The sequence below is a fragment of the Aplidium turbinatum genome, chromosome 6, assembly GCF_918807975.1.
Source record: "Aplidium turbinatum chromosome 6, kaAplTurb1.1, whole genome shotgun sequence".
NCBI classification, from domain to species: domain Eukaryota; kingdom Metazoa; phylum Chordata; class Ascidiacea; order Aplousobranchia; family Polyclinidae; genus Aplidium; species Aplidium turbinatum.
This window is the reverse complement of record NC_137477.1, coordinates 12975564-12988039: the sequence shown is the minus strand read 5'-3', so window position 1 is coordinate 12988039 and position 12476 is coordinate 12975564. Positions and strand designations below refer to the sequence as shown.

Below are 12476 nucleotides of genomic sequence, written 5' to 3'. Positions count from 1 at the left end.
CTATTTCTACGGTACCTTAATCTTGTGGTTGCCATAAAAACCACTGCATGCAAAATTTTTTTTAATTTTCTGAAATTATCTCCTGTAGTCTACATGCATAGCTTCTAACTTCTATTTCTACGGTACCTTAACCTTGTGGTTGCCATACAAACCACTGCATGCAAAAATTTTTAACTTTATGTAATTATCTCCTGTAGTCTCTATGCATCGTTTATAACTTCCATTTTTTTTCTACGGTACGGTACCTTATCTTTACTGTTGCTATAGAAACCACTACATAAACAATTTTTTTTCAACACTTTTTGTAATCAACCATTACCCACTGTACCCTACAGGCAGTTGCCCGCCATACTTTTTACTAATCTCCCCACTATGCCTCGATTCGTTTCAGTTCTTACTGACATTCCGGTAACTTAACATTCCACTCCCGCTTGCGCTGCGGCCACACATTCCACCAATCTTTTTTCAAACTCTCAAATACCAATGCATTCCAACAATTCCTTTTACACTTTAGATAGTACAGCCTCCACCACCCCCATTATGACGTCCCACGCAGACGCAACCTTCACCACACCCATGCGCTCCTCTGCAACTGCGCCACACGATATCACCACAATAGGCTCCACTTCTACGCCTACCTACTATTCCCCTGTCAATATTAAACTTCCTGAATTCTGGACGGAGAATGTGCCCCTCTGGTTCAGCATGTGCGAATCTCTATTTAGGTCGCACAACCTCAACAATGAACGGATCCAGTTCGATCTTGTTCTAAATAGTTTATCCTATGCTCAATTGCGTGATGTTGACCACGCCATCCTCACCGGTCAACACACCCATCAGCCTTATTCTACACTCAAACAGGCTCTCATCTCAGCCAATCAGCAGAGCTTTTCCGCACGTCTATCCACCCTTTTCCACAAATGCACTCTAGGGGATAAAAGACCTACTGTCCTCCTAAATGAGATGCGTAAGCTGCTGGGCCATGACAATGCTCACAATCCCACGGCTAATGCCATTCTAAAAAATTTATTTCTGGAGCGCATGCCGTCACAAGTACGACCCATTTTAGCTGCCTCCACGCATCTAGATCTTGACACCCTGGCCCTTCAGGCCAACAACATTTTAGACGCCTCCACTTCACAACATGACCCTCTCACATCCCACGATCATTCTTCTCAGTCTCTAATCAATCAGCTCTTAGAACAAAAAATCTCTTCACTTACGCATTCTCTCGAAACCTTCATGTCGCTACCCGATCAGCAATCTGCACCTCTTCCAACGCGAAGTCATGGTCCACAATCACCCTCGCGCCCACGTTCTTATCCTCAGGCCATGCCGCCCTTCAACCCTCATCGCACCGATAACAGCACACGCTTCACCCCCCCACCTATCTGTTATTACCATCACAGGTTTGGACACCAGGCACGCAACTGCTCCCCTCCTTGCGCATTCTCCGGTCCACCAAAAAACGGCGCCGCCCCGCTGCCTCGTCAATAGGACTTACAGCGGGGCTATCCACACAGTTATATCCTTCATCGCCTCAACCTTTTTACATTTACGATTCTGTTACTCAGCTTAAATGGCTTATCGACACAGGTAGTTCTTATTCCATTTTTCCCGTGCAACATGCACCTTCTCAACGTAGTACGTCCCATCTATATGCTATCAACAATACCAAAGTCCCCACCTTTGGCTACACTAAACTGCATCTCTCTCTAGGGTTCGACAAATCATTTTCATGGCGTTTCCTCATCGCGGATGTTCTTCATCCCATTCTAGGAATGGATTTTCTTGAACATTTCAAAATTTCACTTGACATCCCCAAGCGTAAATTAATTCTACCACCTGATAAGCATCCTACATGTTCAAACGACGCTCGCTCTTCCACCAATGTTAATATGTGTCCCAGTAAATTGCCTTCAGCAAAGCCCATTCATGCAAGTCGCGATACTAATCACAGTTCTACGGCGTCACTACATAAACCTGCCTCTCATAACATCTCTAGTACACTTCCTGCGCCATCTTCCATTGATTCTCTCCTCGACTCATTCGCTGACGTTTTTGATCAATCGTCCTTCACTAAATCTATTTCTCACCACGTACAACATCACATTATCACCTCAGGGCCACCAGTCCGCTCACCCAAACGGCGCATGTCCCCAGAAATGCTCGACACATTGTCCACGGAACTGAATACTCTTTTTGATCTGGGTGTAATTGAGTATTCTAATTCGCCTTACGCTTCACCCATACACATGGTTAAAAAAAAGGACGGAATGTCCCATCGCATCACGGTTGATTATCGCAAACTTAACCTCCAAACTCAACCGGACCGCTACTCACTTCCCTTCCTTCACGATTTTGCTAACCGCATTAATGGCTGCAACGTGTTTTCTAGTTTAGACTTACTCAAGAGCTTTCATCAAATTCCTGTAGCACCTGAAGACATTCCCAAAACTGCTGCCATCTCGCCGCTTGGCTCCATTCAATTCCGTTTCATGCCCATGGGCCTATCGAACTCTAGTCAAACCTTTCAGCGCCTCATGGATGAAGTTTTACGCGACTTACCCTTCATTTTTTGCTACATTGACGATATACTCATTTTTTCAAAATCCCAGAAAGAGCATTTATTTCACCTGCAAGAAGTCTTTTCACGACTTGCCAACTTTGGCCTAACCCTTAACAAGAACAAATGCACATTCGCAGTACCCCAAATCACCTTTTTAGGTCACTTTCTCTCATCGCAAGGTATTCAACCCAATCCTGAAAAGGTAGACGCAATTCAATCGTTTCCTCAACCAATTACGATGAAACAACTACGCAGTTTTGTAGGTATGATCGCTTTTTATTCCAAATTCATTCCCAACTGTGCTGACACCTTGCGACCGCTACATGCTTTGCTCACACATGACAAAGCCAGTCGTAAACGTCTCACGTGGACGCCTGAAGCGAAAGCAGCGTTTGTTCAAGCCAAATCGTCCTTATCCAAGGAGTGTCTTCTCGCATTTCCAGCGCACGAAGCTCCCACCTTTCTTGCGGTAGATGCATCCGCCACTCACATAGGTTGCGCACTGCAACAAACCGTACACGGCCAATCCCGGCCCATAGCGTTCTTCTCAAAATGTCTAACTACCGCACAACGCAATTACTCAACGTTCGACCGTGAACTTTTAGCCGTTTACCTCGGTATACAACATTTTCGTTATTTTTTAGAAGGTCGTACCTTCACCGTCCTCACAGACCACAAGCCGCTAATTAGCGCTCTCCACCGTCCTACCGCATCACATTCGCCACGACAGATTCGCCACATGTCGTACATAGCTCAATTCACTAAGAATCTTCAGCATCTCGCCGGTGAAGACAACGTAACCGCTGATTGTCTCTCCCGACCTCCCATAGCCGCTATTTTTGAGGACGTTCCGTCCCTGGATTATAATCGTATGGCTATCCTGCAGAATCAAGACACTACGCTTCCGCCTCTCCATGACAACTCATCGCTAAAACTGACCACTCGACCCGCCCCAAATGGCCTCTCCTTGTTAGGCGAGACATCTACCGGCCGTTTTCGCCCTTATGTTCCTCCGCTCATGCGCAGACAGGTATTCGACATTATCCACTCTCTGGCTCATCCAGGCATCAAACAAACACAGCGTTTACTATCTGACCGTTTTTTTGGCCTAAGCTTAAAATAGATGTTCGCGACTGGTGCCGCACCTGCTTACACTGTCAGCAAACTAAAATCTTTCGTCACAATATCTCACCCTTACAGCAGTTTCAACCGCCAGCTGGTCGTTTTGCTCACATTCACCTGGACCTCATTGGCCCACTGCCATCTTCCCAGGGCTTCTCCTACATTCTCACCATTGTGGATCGGTTCACTCGTTGGGTCGAGGCCATTCCTTTACGTGATATAACTGCAAAATCATGCGCAGACGCTTTTCTCATGCACTGGGTCAGCCGATTCGGCGTGCCTGCCCGAATTACCACTGACCGGGGCGCTCAATTCACTTCCACTCTATGGAAAGATATTGCCCAATTTCTTGGATCTAAGCTCTCACATTCCACTAGCTATCATCCTCAATGCCAGGGCGCTGTTGAAGAATATAACCGCGTGATCAAATGGGCTTTAAAAGCACAAACTACCTCTGCAGACTGGGTCTCCAACCTTCCATGGGTTTTATTAGGTTTGCGCTCTGCTTTGAAGGAACAAATCGACTGTTCTGCCGCAGAATTGACCCTTGGCACACAACTCCGTCTGCCGGGCCATTTTTTTACTCCTTCCGATGACACACCTTCATCTCACACTCCACTCGTCAATGACTTCATCAAGTTTATGGCCGCGTTGCGTTATGCTCCTACCCGCGTAACGCGCAACCGCCAAACTCACATTGACGATGCATTATTCTCATGCTCCCATGTCTTCATTCGCGACGACGCAGTTAGATCTCCACTTCAGCGTCCGTATCAAGGGCCTTTTCGTGTTCAATCACGTTCTGACAAATTTTTCACTTTAGACCTCGGTTCGCGCATTTCCAACGTTTCCATAGATAGACTTAAACCATTCTACCCGCTTGCACCACCTGACGTCACCCTTTCACCTACAAACACACCTCGTCCACCGTCCGTATCTAATATTAAAGACAACTGTTCTACCTTGTCTCAATTACCTTTCCCCCAATCAGTATCCATCGTGCGCGAACCTTCATTCATTCACTTTCAGCCCAAAGCGACTCGTAGTGGACGCATCATCGTACAACCTTCCAGGTTTACAGACTAACCTCCACTCAACCAATTTATTCTACAGCAATATACCGTCCTGAGCAAGACGTCAAAACTGCATCCATTCTGTAGCTTACCGTCCTGAGCAAGACGTCAAAACTGCATCCATTCTGTAGCTACCGTCCTGAGCAAGACGTCAAAACTGCATCCATTCTGTAGCTTACCGTCCTGAGCAAGACGTGAAAACTGCATCCATTCATTCATTTTATAATCACTCGCTTAACTACAGTCATGTGACGTTGTAACTACTTTTTATGCTCGTGTTTGTCGCTTTTTTTTTAATGAGTGCTGAGCCTACTCCGTACTTATACTACGACTCTCATAGTTTCTTGTCTCGTTTCCTACCCATCCAGCCGGCATTGCCTTGCCATGCCTTACCAATTTAATAACTTGTATCCCTGCATGTATCGCTATTCTTTTTTCATTATGTGTCCCATCATCAGCCGGCGTCTGCCGCCTATGGCACTGCCATATTGCAACTACTTGTATCCCTGCATGTATCGCTATTCTTTTTCATTATGTGTCCCATCATCAGCCGGCGTCTGCCGCCTATGGCACTGCCATATTGTAACTACTTGTATCCCCGCATGTATCGCTTTTTTTAATGTGTCTGAACTGCTTATGTGTAACTTTCTAGCGGTCGCTACTTTGTATCAATTTCGTTTCAGACCTGCCTATCAACACGGTTGCTGCGAGAGGTTGATGCGAGACTTCAAGGAACTTCAATTCAACACCACGATGATGACACGACAAGCTCACTGATGAGACCACTTCAACATGGCACCACAGCACCCCATGTTCTTCACGACTTGCACTGAGTTGAACAGTCCCTCATCACATACCTCAACATGAGATGCCTCAACCACGAGATGCCTCCACGGAGATGACCCTCAATACGGCTATCCACAGCCACCGACGCAACCAATATGGTTAACCCCATATCTGTCGCTACTCCCTGCGACACACCTTCGACGTGCAATTGCTGCATCGTTCATCATTCAAGCCTTCTCTGCGTCAGAAGCACACCGCGCCGTCAACCCAACCAGTGCCGCTATTTTGCGCCACTTTCGACATGCAATGGCTGCATGTCACACAGCTTGCAACTATACAAGCTGGCCTTTTTCCTGTCATATTCGTCCCATATCGACTGACTCACAACTCAACAGCTGTCGTGCTCGTCATCCATCAATGGACTACTAACTGAACTGCTTATCACCTGCTGTCGTGCTCATCATATACATCACCGAACTTCCAAATCAAATGCTGTCGTCTCGTCCTCCCTCATCGAAATACTCGAACTAATAGTATGACTTTAGAACATTCTGTCTCGCACAACCACGCGCGTACACCGTTAGGCTACATACAATTTTTTTACTATTCTGGTTTGCTTCCATGGGCGTCCGGTCCTATCTCTTCGGAGGCGGGACATGGACAGCCATGGACGCTTACCTATTTGTATACATGCTTAATTTTTTTCTCTAAAAACGCTTGTAAATATTTTTCTCATGGCTGATTTTACAGTTGTGCCCCAGTATTCAATTTCAGTTTCTAACCCTCAATCATACTTAATTTGTTTTCGTCATTCACGACGTTTCATCTACGCTTCAACGTCGTTTTGACTGGGGCCAACGTATGTACCGACTGCTGTCTCGTATTCGTCATCAGCCATATCTGCAGTGCAGTTATCATAATTCTACTGTTTAGTCTACTTTCAAGTTTTTATATTATTAGCATAATTCAACTGTTTCAAGTTTTATTAATTCATTTCCAATGCGCCTGGCAGCACTCGATTCTTGCATAAAACACGCTAGCATGGCAATATTCGTTTTTTTTGAATTGACACAACTTGGTGTAGCTCGTCGTTGTCTCGGCTATCTGATGACATCCTCTTGCACGCTGGGTAATCAATAAAGAAACCTTTTTGAGAAGCAACAGTAGTGCTTTGTCCACGTATACAGAATGTTAGTTTAGCCACTTCTGTTACAAACCACCCAGCAAACTGTCCACTTGAAGCGGTTGACTGTCTCTTATCAGTAGCCTCGTCCTGTTGCTCAACACAACAAACAGTGTACCAGCCTCATTTTTGTAATCAAATATCGATTTCGCTTTTAAAACATAATAATAAATATTTCAAAATAATAATAAATAATAGTATCTAAACTTTTAACCTTTGAAGAATTTTTTATTATTATTTTGCTCTTGACAATATCAAACTGAAGATGCATTAAAAGTGAAATCGATATTTGATTACAAAAATGAGGCTGGTACACTGTTTGTTGTGTTGAGCAACAGGACGAGACTAGTTCTTTATCCAACAGACTTTGTGTTGCTCGCAGTATCCTATTTGTGCCGAAATTATGTTAGTGTAGCCTACTGTATACGTAAATCGAGGCAATCTTCTCGCAGGGAGCTATTGATTTGTTATCGGTACCTGATTGAGCAATTAACGTTATTTCATGATAATTTGACGTCGCTAGATGTCGAATTAATGTAAAACAAACGTAAATTTCTTATTGGGCATTGTTGTTACGCGATATAACTCTACTCGCCGGGGAAATTAAATCGATTTGTGCTGACTCCAACGTTGAATCAACCCAAAATTAACTTACAGTACTTTCCCCCCCAATGAGTTGTAACGTGAATCACCGTAACAGCGTGCGTATCGCGTTATCACTACTTTTGGTATTATTACACCACAACAAATCAAACCGTGCGGTCGTGATAGACTATTTGATTATTTTTTTCTCCTCTCGTTTTACATGTTTTGGTACAATTTTTTCGTAATTAACGTTCACAGCAATTGCCGAGGCAATTTCAACTTTTGCCGTTTGGCCTCGTCAACGTTTTTGCAAAGTAAAAATATGCTAATTTCGAAGACTGCGTGAGTGTTCACAGCAAGCAAAATAGTCCGAGGTGAGGTCTTGGTGCGATGTTTCTGCTGATTAAACTCCCGCTGCGAGCAAATCAAACAGGAAGAATTTTTGAACAATTTTTGTACAAATTAAATGCTCATTTTGCGACGGCATTTTTATTGCCGTAGCAGAATGGCCATTATGACGTTTGCGGCGGCATTTACCACGGCAATTGCCGTGTGCCGCAGCTAAATTCGAGGACTGAACTGGGATTACTTTACGTGGTGCGAGTTTGATACACAAGTGGATTTAACATCTACATTGTTGACAAGTACGCTTTTGCAAAAGTTAATTTATTTAAAACGACGTGTCATTAAAATCAATCAATAAATTAGCAAAGAAGGCTAATATGCACTTCCTATTCTACCTATAGGTATACAGTAGCACATACTACACATTCACAAGGAACACAATACTGCAGAGTAAAATTATAATATGTAGGCTACAAGAAACCCACAAGTTATTAAAAACGGTTTGAACTGCACAGATGTAATTTGCACGTATATGGAAAAAATATCAATCGTAGATCTTGTTCACTAAAGGGTCTAATACAAAAAGAGTGTTAGGCTACTTTTTGATTTTAGACCTACCATTTACTTTAAAATAGACTAATAATGTTTTCACAGAAAATCATCATAAGTGTGTCAATGTGCACTTCCTATTCTACAATCTACATGTATGGCACACACTAGATAATACTACAGGTTAAAAATATAATATGTAGGCTACAAGAAACCCACAAGTTATTAAAAACTGTTTGAATTGCACAGATGTAATTTGCACGTACTGTATATGGAAAAAATATCAATCTTAGATCTTGTTCGCTACATGTGAGAAAGTGCTTCATAAAAGGACACGTGTATTATTTCGACAACATAATGAAAAAGAATTCAAAATTGGAAGAAAAACTTCTTGATGGCGACTCGTTTGATGTGAAAAACAGTGGCATTTTTGAAAGTGTTCCCTCGATTCTATAAAATATATAATAAAATAAAGAAATCAGCCAAGCTTCTAAGAACAGGCAGCTCCACAGTCCACACACACGAAAAATAAGATACCTTAACTTTTTAATTAAAGAATAGAAAATGCCAAATCAAGCATTATTAACTGGTGACAGAGGCCAACGGTTTCGAAATTAAAAGCTAGTAAGAAATTCATGTTTTTTGCTGTGTGGAGTTATGCAATATGCATGTCCTGAAAAGCTTGGCTGATTTCTTCATTTTCATTTATTGACTTATATACCCCAATTTAGCTTGAAGGCTATACTTTGCGGATCCTTCTTTTAAATCAGGGGTCACCAAACTTTTTTCTCTGAGGGCCGGATTGGTGCGAGATCAACAGCTGCGGGCCGGATGCAAATTGCGAAAAGATATACAACTATTTAGAATGTCCATTGACTTAAATTGAGCACAATAAATAACAAAGTCAGCGGTGGAAAAGCAAAGTTGTGATGAAAATCGAAAGGTTGCTGGAAAAGTTATTCCCTGCTGTGATACACTACAGGGCATCGTGCTCTTAAAAAAACATTACATCTTTCCAAATTTGGCCTAGGCTGTCCCCATTTGTGGTGACCTAATGATAAAAATGTACAAATTCAACATACAACAACGAACTAAAAGAACGAACAATTTTAACAAAGAAGTCTCTATTACACAAAAAGACTAAGTCAAAGATGGTTGCTAATGCCAAGGGAAGCACATTTACAGAATTGTAGTGCAGCTGTAATTTCCGCAGCACGTGGCGGGCCGGATGAAATCAGTTCGCGGGCCGGTTCCGGCCCGCGGGCCGTAGTTTGGTGACCCCTGTTTTAGATCATGGGCCAATCCGACGTTTGTAGATAAAATACCTCTTTGTTATATAGCGCATAAATAGCCTACACCGTAATTTGAACTGCAAGTCTTTTAAGGCGTACAATGTTTTTAATTCACCCAATTTAAATCACATTTTCGAGCTATGCTCGCTATTAAATCATTATTTTTCTACCGTAAAAAATTAAAATTGACAATAAATGCGGTGCTGTGAACTTTCTCAACCATGTAAAGACAAAGTTTAAAGGTCGTTAAATTGTTTGATTTTTTTTTCTCTTTACAAAATTAGTTGTTTGCAAATCTAACACAGTTAGGCCTAAGTTGTTTTAAGTTTAACCGGTCCTGGAGTTACATCAGTCCAAAACTTAGGCTACCACGATTTTCAAATCTTTTGTGTAGTATAATCAAAAGGTAATTTTTAACGATGCCCAATAGGCATTGCCCATTGTTGAAATGCAACATTCCAACTACGTTTCAGTTTACAATAAAAACGTCCATTGCTTTATTTCCTTGTCTCCGACAGATCTCCAATTTATTACAAATTGTTTATGTACGTTTGACAACTCTTTTGTCGGAAACACAAAGTAACCGCTGATCTGAGGTAACTTCCAGACCGCATAATCACTTATACACTTCCAGAAGTTACAATAGGCTAAATAGTTCCGGAATAATGTAACTCCTGGACCAATGCACCAGACGAGAAAATCACAGTTCAAATAAGAAATCTTAACTTCGCGAAGCAGTACTTGTAACCCAACAATCATGCAACGAACACAAATCACTAGACGCCATTACTTGAGCGTATAAGTCTTTTACGTCGTGAAATAAGAAACTTTGTTGCAACTGGCATCGTAAAAATAAAATGTTGATATGCACTCTTTCCCTGTTTTTCAAAATAGACGATATAACTTCATGTTTTGAACTGACATTTGGATCTATGAAAACCTGACTTGGTCGAATATGTAATACGTCATGTCGTGGTTGACGATCGGCTGTGCTTTGTGCCAAAGAAGCAGATTCTCCCTTGCTCTGGACAGTGACCGGAGACGTGGAAGTTCGCAGCTGTGTCCGAACGGGACGTGGGGTATTTTCCTCGTAATTTTCCAGGTCAGCAGTCGTTTGTGCTTTTGAAAACGACGAAGAATGCTGGACTGGAAAAACAGGATTAGAATAATTCACTGTTTGTGAAGGAACAAATATTGGCCTTGGCGACCGAATAAACCTAGAAACTTGAGCCATGTTTTGCTTGATGGGCAGAGAGGCTAACATACTTGCACACACTGGGGTAACAAATTGCTTATTTGGATTTTTTACGGATTCAACCATGTTAGAATTTTCAAACGAACGCCCAGAAAACTTAAGTGGATTTGTGTTTAGCTCAGGTGAGCAGAACTCAGCAACAGTGTTTCCTAAACCGGTTCCAACGCCATCCATTGTGGTGGCAGCTTCGCCACGTAAATCGTCAATATAATGCCAACTTCCGATATCCTTTGCTTGGTTGAACTCTACATTTACACAAGATGTGCGTTGTTCTCTTCCGATCCTGAGGTCTGCTTTTTCCAAGTTGTACGTATCACTTTGGTGGCTTTCACTTTTTTTCTTTTTAGCTTGAGAATTTTTGACCTCGAATGTTTTCTGGCCTGTTGACTTCGGAGAACAGATCGTTTTGCCCTTACTACTTTCAGTTGAAAAGGATTTTCTGATTTTTTGGTTTGCGCTTGGTGGTTTTCTGGGCTGATATTCAAACAACAAAACGTTTACTTCGTGGTTCGTAGAAAATTCCTTGTTTGCAGAAATAGAAGGCTTTTGCTTAGACGAGTCATTCCAAGATGCTTTATTGAATTTGTACTTTTTATCATCAACTTTTCTCTGATTGGTCAATTTAAAGTCGGATTTTTTTTTTGATTTTCGACTAGGTAAAGGTCTACAGTAGCTAGGCTTTGGAAAATTATCATTTGAAAATATTGCAACTTCGTTGCTAGCTGGTGTCTCTACAATATCTTCAGGAGTGATTTGCGTCGAAGCGAGTGGAGAATCTTGCTTTGGTTTCTTTGATTCTGTTATTTTCTGTGCTTGAGATTCAACCAGTTCAAAACAAATCTTGTCCCACACTTTGTTTCGTTTTATCCGAAAGCGGTCATCGCGAAATTCTATTTCAGCAGAACAGTTGGATAAGATAAAATTAACTAGCTCGAAAACAGTGAAACCTTGAACTGACATAAATGCTTGAAACGGCATATCGTCAGCGTGAAGTTTTTTACAGAGTTGCGCTAATGAACAAACTTTTTCTTTTCTCAACTGGTTCACAATCCACTGCATTAATAATCGATTAGAAAGGGATATTGCTGCAGACCGGTTGTTTTTCGAGTGCTTCCAAGTGCGGTCATAGTCATTTGATTCAAAGCTGAAACCAGTTTCTTTTTTTGTAATAGAAGTTCCATATCTTGAGTAAAACAGTGGGTTTCTTTGCAAAACAGATAGCAAAAATTTGATCGTACAATTTGTACCTTGCCGAATCATAAACTGTAAAGATTCAAGAGGTATGTGAACACCAACTGAGTCACCTTCATCATCATCCGATAGATTGGCATCGTTTGTTTGGTCACAGTTTTCTGGGAATGCTTCCGAAGCTGCAGATTGCACTGCTTTTTCCTTTTGTGGAGGAACTCCCTTGGTACTATGACTTTTGCTCATCCTTTGGGGTTGCACCACTGATTTTGATCGAAGTTTTATGGGCTGTGAAGGATACGCGGTTCTAATGAAACCTATCAAAGGATAATCTCCCAAAGAAGGAGGTCGTTGGAGTGTTTCAAAATACACTCTGTCACCCCATACACAAGTTTTGTCTGCTCTGCAGTAATAGTCAAGAGCAACCTTTTCCAGTTCTTCTTGAGATTTTCCAAGTATAAATGGATACAAAGAACAATTTTTGGATTTTAGCACATTTTTTATCAAGAGATCGAATCTTGCTGACTTA

The 12476-nt window shown here is 42.0% G+C and overlaps 1 protein-coding gene across 1 annotated transcript; it reads left to right on the top strand.

Moving 5' to 3' along the window:
* The first annotated feature begins 483 nt into the window (after window positions 1-483).
* On the top strand, window positions 484-1497 carry LOC145772412 (uncharacterized). The gene has a single exon (XM_082584290.1). The coding sequence runs from the start codon at window positions 484-486 to the stop codon at window positions 1495-1497; it is 1014 nt and encodes a 337-aa protein (XP_082440416.1).
* Window positions 1498-12476: the final 10979 nt, after the last annotated feature.